General features: G+C 36.6%; 1 protein-coding gene across 1 annotated transcript in view; it reads right to left on the bottom strand.

Annotated features, from left to right (window-relative positions):
* The window catches only part of LOC129246278 (uncharacterized), a 131,795-nt gene extending 112,109 nt beyond the window's left edge, over window positions 1-19,686 (bottom strand). Inside the window, exon 1 of the mRNA XM_054884973.1 lies at window positions 19,646-19,686. Within this exon, the coding sequence (XP_054740948.1) occupies window positions 19,646-19,657 (12 nt within the window). The 5' untranslated portion in view covers window positions 19,658-19,686. The remainder of the gene's footprint in view (window positions 1-19,645) is intronic.
* Between the last annotated feature and the right edge of the window lie 1,125 nt (window positions 19,687-20,811).

The raw sequence follows: 20,811 nt of genomic DNA, 5'->3' as shown, positions 1-20,811 counted from the left end.
AATAAGAAGGGATGATGGTACCTATAGAATCCGATTGAACTCTGAACTGTACGATCTAACTCAGAACGAGAGAGCTGTACGTTTTGTTAAAGCGCAGCGCATAAGATGGCTAGGTCATGTGATCTGTATGCCTGTTGACTTTACCGTGAAGAAAGCTTTGACAGGAAAGCTAAAGGGCGTGAAGGCCAAAGGCAGACCGAGGAACCGTTGGATAGACGCAGTGGAACACGATCTTAAGAAGCTGGGAATACGTAACTACGGAGCAACAGTCAAAATAGACCGCTTTGGAGGAGCATTTTGGAGGAAGCTTTGGCGTTCCCCGCGTTGTAACGCTATGAAAGAAGAAGAATAATAACCGCACGCATATCCTGGTAAAAAAATATGCAAATCTGTTATCGAATTAATTCTCAGCATTCATATTGAAAGCACTGGTCCTAAACCAAATCGACTATCAAAACTTAGCATACGTACATATATATCCTTGCTTTTGTGTGAGCAATTGAAAGTACATACTTATACAACAAGCACGTATGATGTATGTGTGGGGCATTTATTTTCGCCTAAAATTACCTTCAAATATTTTTGAGTTGGGTGTACCTTACATACATAAATATAGGTATACATGCAGATAAATGCCAGATGTGTGTATTCATATATTTACATGGCTTTGTATAATTTCTACTGATATTCTCTGTTTTGATATTTATCAGCTTTTAATAGATTTTTATATTTTCCTTACGGGCGATAAGACAAACAGATTGTTTTTTCATTTAATAGATAAAAAGATATTTATACTTCCTCTATTTGTGCACCATGTATGTATGTACACATGTAGTATATGCCTAAGTAAAGCCAAAAAATGTTTTCATAAGAATATATGTTCACAAAATATATGGTTGTTGAAAATACAGTTCCAAAACAGTATAAAATATTTGCAGTATGTTGCTGGCATAGGAGAGAATTGTAAAATAGGTGTTTAGAAGTAGTAAAAAATGTGGATCGCATGTGGAACATATGTGGACTATGTTAATTTTAGCAGACACATCATAGTTCTACGTAATAGTATTGATTAAAAACCGAGACAGGCGCACAATTGTGTGGAACTCATTCAAAAAATTTGTGGAACGTAACCGAAATTTTTTTGAGTATGCGCGTAAATATATAGCAAATGTGCGTATATGCTCTCTATAAACAATCGGGTACAAAATAAGCTCTCAACACTTTTCTACTCGCGTAAAATGCTGACTTAAAGCATATCGCAACTAATCGATGGCATTCGCACGTTATAAAAGCATATAAATAAGCAGCATAAAGCCCGTAAAAAATATCGCAATATTGGCACAACGAATGAAATAAGAAAATAAAAATCAACAAAAACATAAACAGTACAACACATTATATTTATGACTTTGCAATAACAAATATGTGACTATACTATAAATATTAAAGTAAAGCGGGCGTTAGTTAAGAAATACTCTTATGCACATACATACATACACACCCAAACTACACTATCACGGCTGGAATAATACAGAGGGCAATAAATTGAAATAAAAGCAATAGAAAGGCGCAGCAGTGCCTATGCCCCGCTGTGTGCAAACGCACAATTCTTCAATCGATATATTTTCATGTTCTTATTACAAATATTACCAACCCGCGTGGGCTGGCTCTGCAGCAATCTTTTGTGCTTTTGGACAGCCAGTAAACTTAGGCTTGTGAAACGTCACAATGACATATGTTTATGTGTGCATTGGCGTGTCTTAAGTTGCGTTGATTTATGTACGTATTAGTGCGCCGTATCCTTTGGGTGTAGTTGACATTTAATACATGCCATTCCCTGTACAAACATTAAAGCGGACTGTAAGAATGCATTAGCGAAAGCACACGCGCACACATTTTGCTTATAAGAGCTTATAATAGATTCTACTTTCATTACACATTAATGATAAATATGATTGTTGTTATTGTTGTAGATGGCATTTCACTGCAAAGTAAATTTTAAAAGTAAAAAAGAAAATATATATGAAAAAACAGATATTAAGCCTGTGAAGTGCCACCTGCTAGCGTATAAAAATAAAATTATTTGCGCGTAAAAATATGCGTCAAATAATTTACCTGTAAGCTTAAATTTTTATCATTCATTCATTCCTCTTTTTAATGATTTCACTTGAAATGCTTTCTTTTATTCATTTATTTAATAAATAACACTGCTTTTGGCAAATTAAGTGAAGGTTGTGTGAAAGTACAATACAATCCTGTATTAACACATAAACGGAATCGTATACACTTGAATGTGTATGTGTAAGTAAATTCACTACTGACGAGCTATGGGATTATCCCAATTTCCTTTGCCGCCGTCAACGCCTACAACAACGACAATTTTATCGATTAAATCCTTGCCTGCGAGCCCCACATATGTGCCCACATCCCACTACAATTTTGCCCACGAGTATCCTGCTGCTTTACTTTGCTTTTATTTGCTTTTATTTATACTTTCTTTATGGCTATGCATTGTTTTTCTTAAATAAGTGAAACTCTTCGTGGCATACTCGTATACAGTGAATTTACCAAATAAGCCAATTCATTTCCTAAAAATTTTTGCTTGATGCCGTACAGCCGGCCATGTTGCTCTTTCACCAAGTGAATGACCGCTTAAATGGTAGGCGGAGTGACTATGAATTCAGTTTGCCATGAAATAGTTATGAGAAATCAATAAACAAAGTTATGACGGGAGTTAATAATTAGGTTAAAGACATTAGAGGCTTAGCGACGAGGTGTGAAGCAGTGAAGATGAATTCGGCGTCAGTTCTACGAACGGAAATGAAATCGAATATTCTGTTATTAAGATTCAAGACAGAAATAGACAGAAAAATGAATAATTCTGATGATTATTAGTTAGGAAGGAATAGACAAGAAAAGTAGTTAATTCTGGATTCAATTTATACACAGGATATATAAATAAGTAAATAAATAAATAAATAACCGGCGACCGAATGCGCAGGCGGTTGCGCTGATCTAAAAGCAGTGAAATCCAGTCAAAGTCACACAAGCACCAGCAGTCAAGTAGCCACACAACTATTCTTCTCTCAGCCGCCTTAGAACTGAGCTAGACATAGCAATCACATTGAATGCGAGCATCAGTATCAGGTTTTAGTGCTACAGCTACAACAAACAAGGCCGACGCTTTGCAGGACGCGTGATAAGACAACAAAGCAGGACTCAACAAAGTATGCTTTGGCTTTCACTGATCCACGTATCAAGAAGAAACCTCTCAAGATATTTATATATTAGGCAGATACTGCTCGAGTTGTGGTTTCTACTTATGGGCACCGCAATCCTAAGAGGCGAAACCCTAGTGTGAGCTGTGCATTGAAACTTTAAGTACTCTGCTCGCCTTGCTTTTCGTTACACAACTTGCGCTGGACAAAATGTGCTACGCTAAATTTAACAAGCGGTTATTTACAGTAGGTTCTGTTTTTATGCGGTAGATACGTTCCGCAAGAAGCAGCATAAAAAAAAAACAGCATAAAAAAAGCTACTAGTTCTATAGTAAAACTATAGATACGTTTCAAATGCTAAAACCGCATAAATCTGAAATAATGTAATAAAATCGCATAAAAAAGGGCACTAGTCCCATATTATTACTATAGATACGTTCCATAGACCGCATGAATCTGAAATAATTAAATAAAATCGCATAAACAAAATATTGTATTTTTGAAAATTATATCTTTATATATCTTCCATACTTGTAGGGTTAGCATTTCTGATGTAATCTGTGATGAGTTTTTGCTTAGCTGGTTTAGAATCTTGTTTATATGTACAATTCCCGATAGGTCGACATGCATTTTGTAATTAAAAAAAAAAACCGCACTATTTCAAAACCGCATAAAAAAAAGCCGCATAAAAACAGAACCTACTGTACTTAGAAATGAAAGTCTTTTCTTGGCGCAGGTATTGTTATTAGGTTGGGGAAAAAGAAAGCGCCTTTATGCTTTCCATAAAACCGGGATACCTACAATTTTATGTCGCCCCTGAATGGCAGATGGTTTTTTCTGAGGATTTTTGACAGAAATTTACTCGGAGGTTTGAAATTGGAGACACTGCCGTTATAAAAAAACTGTTTTTATCAATTGGTGTTTAGTGCGGGTTTCGAACCTCTACAAGTTATGAACCAACCCAGTCGGCTACGGCGGCCGTGAACAGGTATTCTTGCGAGATGTACCCTGCTCATGAGTACGATGTCTATAAACAGATGAAGTCCCATTATCAGCTTGAAAAACTCATTTGCTTTTAAGCTTAAGAGCACTTAGTCGGCTTCCCGAATGCATGCCAATACGTTTGTAGGTCCAACCATTATTTGTAGACGGCGTCAAACGAAGGTATCTGGCTTCCATCTCAGACTAAAAAAAAGGTGTGCCTGATGAAAATAAGGTTTCCAGATTGTAGGTCATAGACTCCTGCTTCGATGCTACAGTCGGTCTTTGAACTATCAGTATTAACCGGTATTGGAGAAGGTTTTTAATGCTTTTAATGCTTTTATTTAAACTTTACGGCTGGGACACACTAAAGTTAGTAGCTCAACCGGCCTTTTTTTATTTTGTCTTGTTTTTGGTGGATGAGGTAAAGTTTAAAATGCCTTCGCACTTACAGCGACCGTCGTCTACAGCGTTGAGTGGTATGTCCTGTAAAACAATTCTTCTTCCTCTTCTGGGGAGGCTCCATTCCCGGACTTACTTTCTGAATTCTAGTAACGGCTCACTCGGCCTTCTCATGAGGTGAGATGACTGTCTATCCTCTGAAGCTTGAAAGTAACTGTAATCTTTATCCTCAAAAGAATAATATTTGGCATGCTCCCAGATGCGAAAATTTCGCGACTGTTCAAGATGGTGAAACTGTTTCAAGAAGAGAAAAGTAAGCCACGATTTACCTATAACTCTCTAGTTTTCACAGGAAAAAGTTTGTATACTTCTACACTTCCTACCCGGACATCAGCATCCCCCTGACGGTTGTTAAAGGTGAACTACACAAATTATTTCTCAGGAAAGCGCAGAAAAGATGGAGCTCCATTTCTTCATGTGCAATTGCGAAAACTCTTTGGCCCAGTAGAATATTCGGAGGACTCAGAAAGTCTTTTGTACTCCTCGTCATTTAATTACCAAACTCGTACCTGTGTTTGCTAGAAGATTAAGATCACTGGGTGCTCTTTCTTCGACAGCCTGGGGCAGTGCGCCAACCTAAATCCCATCAATCTTCTCCATTATATCATCTGCTATTGTTGGCTGTAGATATCTGCCAGTTGGAGGTCTCATAATGGTATCAAAATGGCACTTTAGTGTTACATGAGGAGTGCCAGACTGGCACTTCAACCATTCCACCTACCTACCTCTCGAAACCCACTGCATCGCAAAGAAGCATCAGGTTAGCAGGGAGTATTATTGCTCGATGCAGAGCTTGTGGTAAGCTATGGACCCATAGGAGATCGGTGATAGCAACGCACATGACCTTGGCCTACTTAGATAGGTGTATGTGTAAGAGCGAGCCAGCCATTCCTATCTAAACAGAAGGTGCTGCAGGAAAATGAATATTTCAATATTACACCCATTAGAGAAAATAACGCTTTTGAGCTGAGAAGTGAAGGGAGAAGACACGCTTTAATAAATAACATAAATAAGTCCAGTATAGCAATTGCTTAAGGACTCTTTGCCACTCAGGTAAGTCGATAATGGCAGTTAATAAGAAACCATCGAACTTACCCAAAAATTGCCCACAAAGCTTGTTTAAAATTACTGGTAACCAGTTAATAATTACGTAATTTAATACAACCCTTCAGGTGCACACACACATGCATCTATGTTGGCTTACAATACCTATCGTGGCATGTGCAAGCGTGAAGGATAATAAGATGTAGGTGAGTTATTAAAAGCTAACACCAGCTAATACAAACGCGCACACCGGCTTCCTGTGGTAAGGGCGGAACACTCAAAATGTACGGCAGTACTCGAGAAGAGCCCACTAACCGCTGACCTCTGGTTGTGGAAAGTAAACAGCAGCTGCGTTTAGCGGAAGCAAAGAAGGAGTAATCGAGGAAGTATAAAGCGCGCACCTTTTTCTCGTATTTCAGTGATAGTTGGCGCATATCACATAACACGAACGCGACACACATACGCGTCATATGAGAACCAGTAGGACAGGAGAGACAGGACATTAATTTATTAGCGCACATTATTAGCAAAGCGTATTAAGAGGCGATGCGAGACGATGCATGCCAAACACCTTAAAAGTCAGTGAAAGTAGGGAAATTTCAATTTTTCAAAACATACACACACCTTTCTTTGTTGTGACAGTAAAAAAACGCTTTATGGGGTTATAAAAATATTAGGCAAGGCAGGAGTGCCACAAAAATAAGCAGCAATAAAATGTAGGTATATTTATGTGTATGCTGAAGGCGAAAAAATAAACAGAAATAAAGTTCCACACGCGCTTGTTGACGGATTTTGCATAAATTACTGTTAGGCATGCAAATATGGGCCTATGTCCTGTTTAAGGATATGGGGTGCGACACGGAAAAGTCACCTAACAAGTATGCAAGGACACAGTTATTTTATATTACTTCTTGACATTTTTTTTTACTTTGCCGCATAGGCACGCGCAGCAACACACGACGACAATAAAGCAATTAGTATTTGCGAAAGGACACTTTGTGACAGCGCCCCAAACAAGCAAAGATGCAGCAATGCGCGGGAAACCCAAAACCAAAAAAAGAAAAAAAAAAAATAAAGTTGCAAATGTAGCCCTAATAAGGAAAGTGAGAGCTCATGCAAATAGATGATAAATTAGCTACGCACTTCAGCAGTCACTTTATGTCAGCGACTGACAACGGTTATGCGCCATGTCCCATGCAAGGAGTAGAGCAATAATGAGCGTATAGACTACACACATACACAGAGACAGGTTTTACATTTTTTGTATTTACATGTTTAGGTTTACAAGCATTTGACCGTAAGCGAAAGCGCTGAGGCGTTAAGGGCCAGCAACCCTTTTCACGCGTGTTAGACGCGCGAGTGTGCTTAATTTTTATTATTGTCTACATGCGGGACACCCGAGCACTGTTTTTTTCACGTTTATTTTCGCCAGAGTCAAACACCTTGACGTGCCATAAATTGTGCGAGTAAAAGGCGCACGAGTTGCGTATAAAGAAATAAATGATTGCTAAAAGCGTGTTAAAGGTGTCTTATGCAGCTACGTGTGAAAAGGTGAAAGGTTAAAGTAACAGCATCATAAATACTTGAAATCCTTTCTTTTGTCTCTCGGATGTGGCATCTTTTATTATTTTTCCATTTTTCGTTGCTTGTTGTTCTTTGCCTTACAAGTCACACATAATACAATTCCAATTTGCCATATCTTCCTTGAAACCTTTCGCACACAGCCCAACCCTTGCAGCAGTAGCGCTCGATTTGAAGTTATCCCGTTGTGGAATTGTGCGCAGAGTTGTTTTCAGCGGTAAGAAACAATGCGGTGAGGCGTAAAAGTGAAATGGCGCTTGAGGTTGGCAGAAAGACAATGAATGTGAAGTAATAAAAAGTGGAAAAAAATATCCACAATATATATTTGTTTTTGTGCGAGATAAGTGAAAAGGTACTTGAGCGCAGACAATGAATGCGAAGAAATAAAAATACAAAAAAAAAAAATAAATCCAAAAAAGAAAGAATGAAATACAATTTGCGGTAAGGCAAAGGGCGCGCAGTTGACAGTGAATTGTGCCATGAAATGTACGATAAACAAATTTGTATTTGACATGCACTACAAGAAAAATTCTTTTTAGCAAACTGTCGGGCAGGTTATAGGGTCGTAAACGGGTATAGAGAACAAACAAAGCGATAGGTTACAGCGGTGAAAGTATGTTTGGCGTGACAATGAATTTTAACGAGTGCGTTAGTCAAGCATTGGAGACGCTCAACAGGACATGGGTTTAGTATTTTTTAATTTAAATTTGAAGTTATTTTTTTAAATTAAAAGGAATAATCATTCTAAATAATTTTTAAATTTATCAGTGCATTTTCCACGTATTTATTCTTAAATAATTAAACTTTAAATTTTTGTATTTAATTTTTATCACTTAATTATTATAAAAAATAAAATATTTATGAATAAAAAATTATTTATAAAAAAATAAATAAAAAATTAATTTAATAAATTTTCACATTATGTAATTTTTAATTTTTTAAAGTTTCATTTTCTAGTCTATTCGCGCATTTATAACGTCTAAATTTAAAGAAATAAATCTTCAAATCATGAAATTAAAAAAAAAAATTCAGTTTTTATTTCTGCTCCATTTTTGTGCTTTTATTAAAACTAAAATCTTAAATTTTGAAAGCCTAAATTCGTTCAACTCATATTAAAATAATTTTTTTTTCGTTTGAAATTTTTTATGAAAAATTTAAAAAATTTGAAAATTTTAATTTACTAATGAAAAATTTTATATTTAATATTTTAATTTTGAAAAATTTTAAAATTTCGTAATTCGAAAATAATTTTTATTTTAAATTCTTAAACTTTTGATTTTTACTTTTTTTTTTTTAATTTATCCTTGTTTAAAAGACGTCGAAATATTAGAACATAAAATTTTAATGAAACTGAAAAAAATGACACAAAGATTTATTACGACTTTTGGTTTTTAAAATTGCAAATCGTCCTGTTTAAAATTCTAAAAATTAATAAACGTCAAAATCTGTAAAATTTTAAATAAAAAGCAAAAATTATTTTCGAATTACGAAAAATTACAATTTTTTTAATTTCACATTAATTACTACACATCTCTACACATCTATGTTTCTTCAATTAAAAATTATTCATTACCGAAATATTTATGTTAAAATTTTTTAACTTTTAAAAATGTTTATTTTTGAATTTTCAAAAGTTATAGTATTTTTAAATCTTCAAATTTCTTATTTGAAAATTCTTAAATTTTTATTTATTTAAAATTAATATTTGAGTCACGAAATGCTTAAATTTTCTAAAAGTCCAATTTCTAAACTAGTTAATATTATTAAAATTTTAAGTTTTTTTTTCTATTTATAAATTTATTGAAATAAATTTTAAATTTCTTAAATTTTAAATTTCTTGAAATTTTAAATTTCTGTTCTAACTCTCTACTTTTATAAAAATTAAATTTTTTAATCTTTTAGAGTCCTAATTTTGTGCATGGAAATTCTTAAATGTTAAACATTTTTATTTATTTTTTTATTTAGTTGTAATTTTTAAAATTGTAAAATTCCTTATACTATAAAAAAATTTCAATATAAAAAGAAATTTATACTCCATTTTTCAATCATACAATTTTTAGTCTTTCAAATTTCAAACTTTAAAATTATCAATATTAACTTTTGTTAAGATATAATATATTAATTTTTAGAGTTTTATTTTTAAGCTTTCAAATAAACAAAAAAAAAAATGAAATACAAATTCAAAATATAGAAATTAGAGGACTTCCGCACCATACAAAAACCTAAAAAATTAAAAAAAGTCGGTATTTTAACTATGTCCATGTAAAGCCGTTAGGCAGAGAAATTACTGTAGCTTCTCTCCATGTAGGTATGTTTATCAAGGAGAACTCACAAATACTTAATCACATTAAAATCACCAGCATTACTGCCGCAGCAAACACCAATTCATGCACTTTAAAAGAAAAAAGCAAACGCTGCTCCTTTATTTACTCACTCACTGAAATTAAGTGCGCATTGTTGTCGCTATGGTAACCCAAAACCACAATTGTTTGTCTAGTGAAATTGTATTATGCCTTTTGTTGGCAAAGGCGGCAGTGCGCATTCAACACATCCCCACAGCCAAGCACTCAATGCCTTTTTTCGCGCGCCATGAAAATTTCCCTATCGACTTTCAACACGTCTAACTGTGTAGACTTTTTCTTGCTCCAACTATTCGTAGGCATCTTCAACTGGAATTGTTGTCTTCTTGTGCTTATTGATGGTATTCACTCACGTTTTGCTTGGATGTTGGTGTTGTTGTGGCATTTTTTCGGTACGCTTGACTGCTGTCAAATTGCTGTCAACATGGCGCTCAGCGTAATTTGACAATCAGCAACCAAAACTGACACCCACTTACGCTCTGCAATGTTGCACGCACGCACACTACTCCAAGCACTCACAAGTACTCCTACGCTGTGGCTGAGGCCACCTTCGGATTTGTGTGCAGCAATACATACACACATGGATGAAAATATTTCTAGCAAACTCTATGTCGTTTTGGCTGCGCAGCGCTCGTTGCCGTGGCATTGTTATTGAAGCTCGCCTTTTTTGCATGAGTTTATTGTAACCTTTTTTCTACTTGTCGCCACTTCCACGCTTATCATTTGAATGAATTTCTTTGTAAACCCATTTTTTGTTTTGCTCTTGTTTTTATTGTACTCAATGCGGCATCAGTTTTTTAGCATTACGCTTTGACAGCTCGGTATTGTTACTCATAAAATTGTGTCTTTTTATTCAAATTGTTCGGAGCGTATTTTACTTATATACAGTTATTTTTTTGCCTTCACTTGTTTTCTTTTATTTTTGATTTTTTTAAAACAATTTGCTTCTCACTTGCCGCTTTGGCAAATCACAATTTAATTTGCTGTCAAATATGTTGAAGGGCAGTGATTATCAGCGCTCAATCAAGCGCCGCTTACTCTGCTCCTCTGCCACGCTTCAACCCACGTGCGCTCTCTAACACCTCGCTTTGACGTTTATTGCGGGCGCGTGCACAGCTGATATTGACAAGCGACGCGCATCAGCTGTTTGGTTGCACGTTAAATCTGCGGCTAATAAAAAATTAATGCACTTGGGAGTAGGTGGAAGTGCGCAGTAGAGCAGGAAGTGAGGAGTTCAATGTTTCGGACAGTGTGGATTGTGTAGGTGTTTGAGTGTGTGCCCTAGTGAGTGATGGTGTGCGTTGGTGTTGCTTCTGTTTTGTTGATTCTGACACGCTTTAGCGCCGTTTTATATAGTCAATCAATTTGACAGTTTAAATGGTTATTCACTGGATTGGAGGATTGGAGCGCTGGGGAGGATTACCTGTGGATTAACGCAAAAAATGAATGCGTTTATGATTGCAAGTGAGGATTAGAGTCGGCTGGTCATATTGACAGCCAAATTGGGTAGAATTGTAGAGTGAATATTTAAGTTTACTGTAATGATTGACAATTACGTATTTTATTTAAGTTTTTTGTAAGTTTTTGGGGAAGCGAAAGCAGAAAGAATTTCAAAAACTTTACTACAGCAGCTGGGATGTGCAAACGTTAGCGACAGAGCAATCGTTTTACAGGCTAAAATCAGAGTTCGCGTCCATTCATCTGGTAAGTGGGGTCGATTTGAAGTTGCGCGCAGGATAGCTCACCGCTTATAAACGGCTGTATTTGATTATGCATTGGATGTATGCGTGTGCTGACACAGATTACCGAGTATTTCTGAACAACGTGGAGCCTTGCTTTGATTAAGATTGATTTTCTTCGGGAAACGTTTAGTTGATCTTTTTACTGTTAGGCTTGCGGCGGCCAAGGCCTTTTAGCTTTCATTAGTCACTCTGAAGCTGGCTGGTCTATTGAAGATTAGGGAAGTGACAACATAAAATACGGGATGGAAAATATATTTCAGGTGTGCATTCCGATTTGAAAAGAAAAACGATACAGTTTTGTTTCTTTTCGTGTTTTTTTTCATTTACGAGTAGGTTAGGTTATAATGGTTGCCCAGAAAGGGAGCCTACTTGGACGAAGAACTTTAGTTCATCTATTGTAATACTATTGCAAGGGAAAAGAGGCGTAGGAAACCGATATGACGAACGGGGAGAAAGGAGAGGGTGGGGAAGGTGGGTGGGAAGGGGGGGGGGGGGGGGGAGAGTTTATGAGAAAGATCGAATCGATTCATTTCATACCGACGATTCCGAGAACAAATAATTTCGCGAAATCGAAATGTAGAAATGTTGTGGTACTTTTTGTGGTAGTTAACTTTCGTCAGATGAAGACTTCCTCGGTAAGTAATTTCTTTAGCACTTAATTCAGTTCAAATTGTGGAACAAAAAACTAGTGGAGGCGTTTAAATTCATATTGGAGTAAATTGTACAAGATGGCGCAAAATTGATCATCCCATCGGAAGATTTCTAATTTTTGCAAATGGCGTCATATGTCAAACATATAAGACACTCGTGAAAACAGCTTCGCTATACAAACAGACAGGCAATGGAGCGCGTAAAGATTAAAATAAGGATTTGCATCACTCAAAGTAATTTTGTTTTATTTCGTAAAACGGTAAAGGGATGAACAGTTTTCGGACTGATACAGAAAATAGGTACTTAAAAAATTAATAAATACTTAAATTAAAATTAAGTAATACGAGGTCGAGCTGAAGAGTTTTCGGTCTGAGAAAGGAAAATAAAAATTTTGTTTTTAATTTTTGTTGTAGTCCTATTATAATACTTGGACAAAGGGAACATTTTTCGGCCTGAAAAAGCAAAATAAATGTTGTTGCTTAAATATTTTTTTTAATTTTGTTGTGATCTTATTTAAATACGACGGCAAGTTTTCGGTCTGAGAAAGAAAACTAAATATTTGCCCTTCCATGTTTTTTTTTTTAACTTTTTTATGGTCCTATTATAATACGCGGGCAGAGTGAAATGTTTTTGGTATGAGAGAGAAAAATAAATATTTCAGCTGAAAGCCTCCGATGCTAGCGCTGTACTACTTCCAGTTTGTATAATAATTTTATTGTTATCTAAACCTTTATAAAATAAAATAAAAAATAAATAAATATTTGCCCTTAATCCTTTCTTTTAATTTTTGTGTTTTGCCCTATTATAAAACGCAGAGAAAGGAAAGATTTGGCGGCCTGCAAAAAATTTTCTTAGATTTTTCGGCCTGAAAAAGCAAAATAAATATTTTTTCTTAACTTCTTTTTAATATTGGTTTGGTCCTTTTAATGTTTTTGTTTTTTATGGTCCTCGAAATGTTTTCGGCCTGCTAAAAAAATATAACTATTATTATTTTTTTTTTGGGGGGTTAATTTTTTTGAGGTTAAGAAATAAATCATAGATGCTTGGCGCTTAATATTGCGACTATGACTATGTAACTAAATATGGGAGCTATTCGTACTGATTTTAGCCATCGAAACGAAACCTTTCCTCATGATTTATGAAATCTTTCGATCACTGCAGGCAATTGTGCCTTAACGGGGTGCGTCATCAGTTCCTTTTGACTGTTGGAAGTAGAAGTTTTTTTTTTTGAAATAGTGTTAGTTCCTTCAAGAATAGTGTCTTATGTGAACACTTTTCTTTTTTTTTCTATTTTTTTCATTTTTACGTAAGTAACAGAAGATTTTTCCTCAATAGCAAATCAAACCTAACAGAACAATTGGTCTGAAAGTTGGTACGGAAGATAGTCATTGCTTTAAAATATCTAGTAAAAAATCAAATCTTCGGGCACTATGCCCTAATCCTTCAAACTTTTTACCACCCGCCCACACCCAGTGCAGTGCTTGACTACAGTTAAGCAGTAAAGTTTGTAAAACTCCATTTTTGTGTATAACTCAATTTATATTCACAAGCATAGGGTGAAATTTTATTTTATTACCCAGCCGAATAGCAAGCAATGACTTTCAATTAGATAATATATTTTATTGTCTCCAAAATTATCAGGTCGTATAACCCACTTTGAGTGCTCATTTGACACAATAAAGATAAAGTATTATGACTACAAGAAATATTACACAAAACAATGTTAACCAAAAGACAAATGGTATAGAATAAAAAATATGCATTCTGTTATTATTTACATTAATCAAAACGAAAATGAAAAAAAAAAAAACCAAAGAATTCACTCCCCTAAACCCACACCACAACATACTTTACAGCAATGCTTTATCATTAGACGCAGGCGAGTTAACTAAAACGCCATAATCAAGCGGTAAAAATCACAAACGTCAAAGTGAAAGTTCCACAAGGTTGTCAAATGAGCGTCAACCCAAAAATAAATTTGTATTGTATGTGAATAAAACAAATAGACAAGGACAAATAAAACTACAATCAACTACAAAATCAGATATGAGTAATAAAAGGGAAGAGTGAAAGGACTAAAGTCGACAAACACACTACGATGTGCTACTGTGTGATGTTTAAGAAAAAAAAAAAAAACATTTTAAAAAATTAAAAATAATGTAAAGTTAAAAAATTGAAAAACGAGAAGAGCTAAAAATTAAAAAGTTTTAAAATTAAAAAATTTTTAAAATTAAAAAATTGTTAGATAAAAAAAAAATTTTTAAGTGAAAAATTTTAAAAATTATTACAAATTCCTCAATTTTAATAAAACTCTATGGGAAAAGAACAAAGAAAAGTCTGTCAAAGGAGTTAGCGATGCAAATAGCTACTTGATCGGCATAATATTCCCAAATTGTTTTGTTTAAGTGCAAAACAACGCAGTAAAAAAAATTCAAAACTTTTTGGTTGCAACAGAAAACCGGGTAAATACATTTGAAAATGAATCAAATTAGACTATTTTTACAAAAAAAGTTAAAGGTCAGCACATTAACTTTTTCTGCAGTGGCAGACAATCCATTTTTGCGGAATATTTTAACTCCCTAACTTGCGGCTTTAGGGGTATATTTGACGCATTGTTTTAAGAAAAGTTCAAAAAGTTTTTCTAAAATATTTATCGGAAATATTTGTCACCATGGCGTGAATTCTATGCACTTTTTCGGATTTTTAACGGATTCTTCCATTTTTTTACAAACTCGGGTAATATCGAAAAATGTATTCTTCATATCAAATTCAGTTTATAAAATTACTTAGCAAAGTGCCAAAAAAAAGGAAAAAGTCCAAGAAAGGGTGTCGCAAAAAATGCTGGCGAAAGTCCTAACGATGGCCCACCTACAACCTTCAGCAAACGTCAACATTGATAAACACGAAACGACGGGACACCTGGATACTAATGGCAGTCATAACTGGCTTTTGGTCTGTGGGAGAACAAGCAGCCAAAATGGACATCCCTCACAACACATACTGTCACAGTTGTAAGCAACCGGAGAAAAAGGAAACAATCTTCCATTTCCTCTGCGAATGCCCTGCCCTAGGGAAGGACAGAATGTTAACCCTGGGTAAACCGATATTCGAGAGTCTGGAACAGCTGTCTGGCTTAGATGTCAACAACCTGATAAGGTTCCTGAACCGCACAGACTGGATATAGTCATGCTATAAGTAACTGGTAAACAAGTTGGTAACAAGGATGTGGCAACAAAATGGTGCGGAAGCGCTAGTGGGATTCTGGAAGAATCACCACCTAAACCAACCAACCAACCAACCAACCAAGCCCTAACGAGCTCAAAATCCATTTAGGCGGGTGTATTTAGAAAAATCTACAAAATATATGTATAGAGATTTCATACATACAATAATGAGAAATATAATGAGTACCAGCGAGATTACCCCGCATCACTGTGACTGTTTTCTGCAAGAGGTTTTTAGTGATAATTTAAGGGCGATGTTACGCTTCAAACAACACAAAAAAAAGTTTTTTAATAGCTTTGAATAGGAGGGTAAATGACTGCCCAAGCGAGGGCCCTCTTGAATACAGAATAAAATTCGCCGTGATGCTGGACAGAGAAATAACAGAGTGGGTGAATAAACAAAAACCGAACAGGCGGGGAAGAATGAAAAAGGTACTTTGTATTGCAGGATGATGACTAAATAATGAGTAATTACATTGCGTTAACCGTTTTGAACTACTCATGAAAATCACCTGGTGTTCAATGTTTAAACCGGCTATATTCGCAAGTGAGAGCCCAGATGTTTGAATCCTAGCCGGACGAGAGAAGGGCAGCTGAGAAGTAAGAGCTGAGATGATTTCACTGCATCCTCCAGATAGCTTCTGCAGAGAGGGCTTGAGATAATCCCGAGTATCGCCACATGGATACCTAATGGATAATGCCTGGTAAAGACTCTCGCCAAATTTGAGAGCTGCGGCTTCGTTAGCCTTAGAAGTTTCGTCGAGCGCCACCGATGTATCCACGGCCAGGAAGATCCCTCGACTTGCCACGCTTGTGCCCTAACCCAGCATAGCTTTGAGTATGATAAAGCCAATCATGTATTCCATCCTTACAAAATATGCATAAATAAAGAGAAAATTTGATATATTCTTCAGTACTTGTAGCACGACGACAGTGTTGAGGTGGAGCTAGCTATTGCGCCTTTTATGGCCCCAAATACTTGATACCGACGGCAGCACCAAAGTGGTGATTCCAAAGATTTCGCACAGAAAATATGGACGTCGATGATTATGAGGTACTTGCTAGTAGATCAATCAACGAAAACATTGCTAAAATCATGGAAATCGTCGAGTCGGACGAGCGTCTGAGCACAAATCCGATTGCCAAAGCACTGAATATTAGTCAAAAATTCCAATTAAGAAATCAAAATTCCTATTAGTTCTTTTTGAAATGAGTGTGCGACTATTCACAACTTTCTTTGAATTCACTTTTCAATTTGGCGCCTTACTATTTTTGCCCATTTTTACACAGAGTCGTCGCACTGTGCGTTGACTAGAAGCAAATCGGATTGACGTAACGCCATGAACGCAAAAAGTACAAAAAGGCAACTTTTTCCTTTCATGCCTACGCCATGGATAGAAGGGATGACACAATACGAATGAGTAAACAGCCAGCACGCATTTGGCATGGTCTCGATTTGGGATGCGCCGTCCCATTAAAGGATATCGACGCGTGTCTAACTGCACTGCGTACGCTACCACAAACTTGTACAACCAGAGACAATAAAAATAAAATGAAATGAAAGTGATTCGAAGTGGAGTGAAGAGTAGTGGAGTAAAGCAGCTGGGAACGGGGTTACAAAGGGCACAAGCTCGCGCACTTCACATGACATTAACAAAATATGCAAACCAACGTGGACACAGTGATCCTGTCCGACCTGTCCGACATGGGCCAGCGGAGAACTGCAAAATAATAAGTAATTAGGAAAAAAATAGTAATATTATAATAGCTTTGAAAACATAATGCAGTATACTTAATGCGTACATATGTATATATGAGTATGCGCTGTTAGAAAAAGTAACAACAAGCACAAACAAAAGGCTGAGCAGTGGCGAACCCCTCCGAATTGCAGATAAAGTCGTCACCGCCGACTGCTGGCATGCCAAGTGCGCCTTTGTGCTGGTTGAACCGAGTGGTCACCTGCACACACACATACATATATAACAAACACACACATATACTTGCATATACATAGTAATGAACAAACGCAGCGAATTGGATTGATATGTACGGCAGGCATGCGACGTTTGTGGCGCTGCGGCTACGCACTGAGAGAGGCGTAAGTTGCTTCTTCTTTTTGCTTGTTTTTTCTATTGTTTTCACAAGCGTCTTAGGTAAATCGAGGCGAGTTCGCTATGCTGATATGGGACACGCGACCAAAACTAGTTGGCTGAGCATTAACTGGTCAATAGGAATGGGGTGAACTGGCATGCAAGTAGGACAGCCTTGGAGAGTGACGCTGAAAAGAGTTTTGGTAGGCGCGTGGCCTACTTTGGTATAATTTCGAGTCAATATTTACTATTTTACTTCCATTTTCAGGTTCAACGCCTGCAAGGCAAATAGCTTAAACAAGGTGTGCTAAGTGGGTTGTGCGTTAAAGGGCAGAGAGAGAGAGAGATTGGAGTAGGTGGATACCACAGCTGAATATCGAAGGAGCCAATTAAGGTTATGATGCAGTCACAGCACACAAAAGCTCAGCTAACCACTACTTTGTTGTATTATGAGTTGCGATGACAGTGGCCACGCAAGCACACAACTCACATGCGAAAACGCGCGAAAAAATTAGTTTTTCCAGCTGTGGCTGCAAAAAATACAAGTTTGTCAAAAATGATCACATCGCTGAACTCTGCAAGCTGCTGCGCTGTCAAATGTGGGAAATTTTGGAAAAAAGTGCAAAATGTTATGCATTTTTGTTGTTGCAAGTGAACTTGAAATCAACAAGGTCGAGCAAACGAGCTAATTTAACGGACACAAGGGAAAAGATAAAACAACTGAAAAAAGCACATACGATTTTGGGCAGGAAAAAAACGTGATTTGAAGAAATAAAAGTAGCAAAAAATGTTAATGAGAAGCAACAAAAAAAAATTATACTTTATAATACAGATTACAGTTCGCCTGCTACTGCTAATAGCTGAACTTGCTGGGGTGAATTCGAGTTGCAAATAATGTCAATCTATGCTGAGCCAACTATGATGGCTTGCAACTATTTCTAGTTTTCCCCTGCCGCAGCAGACAGCAGGCGACAAGTTTGACCGCCTTAAAGTTGTGCTGGTGTCGCTGCCAGTCCCTTTACAGCTTCCTAGACCACTTCTGCATACTTGTTTACTTGCCTATGAATGCTGAGAAAATTTTTGTCGGCATTTTTTGGTAATTTTTGGTGATCTTTCAATAAAAAGTTGCTCAGCGGCAAACTATTTGAAGGGAAAACGGCCACTGACTGTGTGACCAAACGTTCACTAACTGACCCTTAGAAATCAACAACAGATGCTGTATAGATGCGCGCACACACATACATACATACGATCTTTTGTGAATGTGTGCCTTAGAGTAACAAAAAATAATGAAATAGAACTCGAAGTTGGACAAAGGCTTTTTGGACTTAGCATTCCATGTTGTCAGCCGTTATAACTTCCCTGCTTGCTTGCATAATTTATTTCTCCTCTTCTTTCTTCTTCTTCTTGTTCTTCTTCTTCTTTCACATATTAATGACCAAGCACTCCTCGCACGCTCTTTGCATACCCATATTTGTTATATTTCTTCGTATGTAAAGCTGCTTTCCTGACTGCTGTTGTCACATCACGCATATTAATTTTCCTCCACTTAAGCGTAAAGCAGAAGAGTAGCAAAGCAGAAAAAAGAACTTAAATACTTATATATGAACCTTAATTTTGTACCCTCATTCCTCATCCCTCATTACCAAGTACACTGGTTTCTGTTGCTGACGCTCAGTGGTCATTTCAATTATTGGTATGTGTGCGTGTGTGTGTGTGTGTTTAAAAAGGACATTAAAAGGATATTGTTTGTTGTTTGACTACTGGCAGTTTATTTTTGGCTTTACTTATTATGTTTACTACCCAATGTAGCTTTTGTTGTTTTTGTCATTATGCATATTATCATCATTTGTGTTGTTTGCTTTGTTCTCTGCTGTTGTTTTTATTGTTGTTGTTGCTCCTTTTGTCCATTGTTCTAGTTGCTCTAGTCATCTTGCCACAATCTAAGCGTGTGTTAATGATTATGTGCATGTCCTTGTGGGATTTTTAACTTTCACATAAGCCGCGCCATCGTTCGCAAGTCTCTGGCAATAAAGTCCTTCTCATCACGTAACAGGAAAATTTGTAAAATTATCACTAAAGATTATTAACAAGGGATATGGAGATAATGTGTGTGTGTGCATATACGGTTTGTGTGCTAAGAAAATCGGCTATTTCCAGTTAGTTGGCATTCAATTAAAACAGCTTCCTGAGTAAAAGGGATGTGTGGAATTTGAAAGTCAGGGCGTTGGAAAAATTAATTAAATATAATAGTTTTAAGATTCAGATATGTTGCTTACATATATTACTTACAGCCCAATACATTTGGTTGGCAAAACGTAAAGTATTTATAGTTTACCTGGAATGAGAAGAGAGACAAAGAGATAGATATAATTATTATTTATTTATTCATTCTTTCATCAATTAAAGTACAATTCAAATGGATTACTAATACTAAAGCTTAAATATAATATACGGTAAACAATACTGTGATATACATTAGTCACAATTCAAAAAGTGTTTCTGCAGATCAAGTTTTGATTTGAAAGTCTCTCGTGAGTTAGAGAATATATCCAAATTTTTGCATAATTTGGTAGACTGCCTTATATGTACAACGTGCAAACGGTTCATTTCGACTAAAATTGATCTTGAGATTGGTCTTGCTGAGTCTAAGGTTACGAGTGGGACAATTAAAAAGTATTAGCTCCAGCAAGAAGTGCCATGTGATATGGTTTGTAACTATGTCCCTTATAAACATTACCAACGAAGTGAATGAATAGCAAATCTATTGAAACGTTTTTGAACCTTCTCAATTCTTGGAAGTATGGGGAATTGTGTTAAATTGTAAAGTTGTGCTAAATTGCAAAGCCAAGCGCAAAGCACTGGAGGCTGTGCAACGAACAGCGGCACTCAGAGTCGCCTCAGCCTACCGCACTGTCTCAAGTGCTGCAATTTTCGTGATCAGCGGCCAGATACCCATCGACCTCATGGTCCGGGAACGAATGGTTGCGTGGGACTCCTATAAGAAACACGTCATCACTAGCTTCCCAGAACGGAGACGCGAACCTGCAATGCTGCACTGGCAAAGCCGATAGGACACTGAACCGAGTGGCAGATGGACGACGAAACTTATTCCATCAATTGACAAATGGGTCCAAAGGAACTGCGGAGAAATGAACCACTTCTGAACTCAGTTCCTCTCCGGCCACGGATACTTTCCGAGTTAGCTATACAGCATGGGTGAGGTAACCGATTACAAGTGCATATACTGGGAAGCACCGAACGATGAAAAAGATGGACCTCGACACAGTGCAACAAAGCGAAGCCGCACAGATAGAGACACAAGAAGACGAGCCTATAGCATGAAAGCTGGCTACAAATATGGTGGACCCAGACGTGGGTGAATAGAATTGGTCCTTTATGGATGCCCAAAGCAGTTCCGGAAAGGGTGAGGAGGGATCGTTTTAGTGGCCACACCA

The sequence above is a fragment of the Anastrepha obliqua genome, chromosome 4, assembly GCF_027943255.1.
Source record: "Anastrepha obliqua isolate idAnaObli1 chromosome 4, idAnaObli1_1.0, whole genome shotgun sequence".
Taxonomy (NCBI): Eukaryota; Metazoa; Arthropoda; class Insecta; order Diptera; family Tephritidae; genus Anastrepha; species Anastrepha obliqua.
The sequence above is the reverse complement of the archived record's forward strand: the minus strand, read 5'-3'. Positions and strand labels throughout refer to the sequence as shown.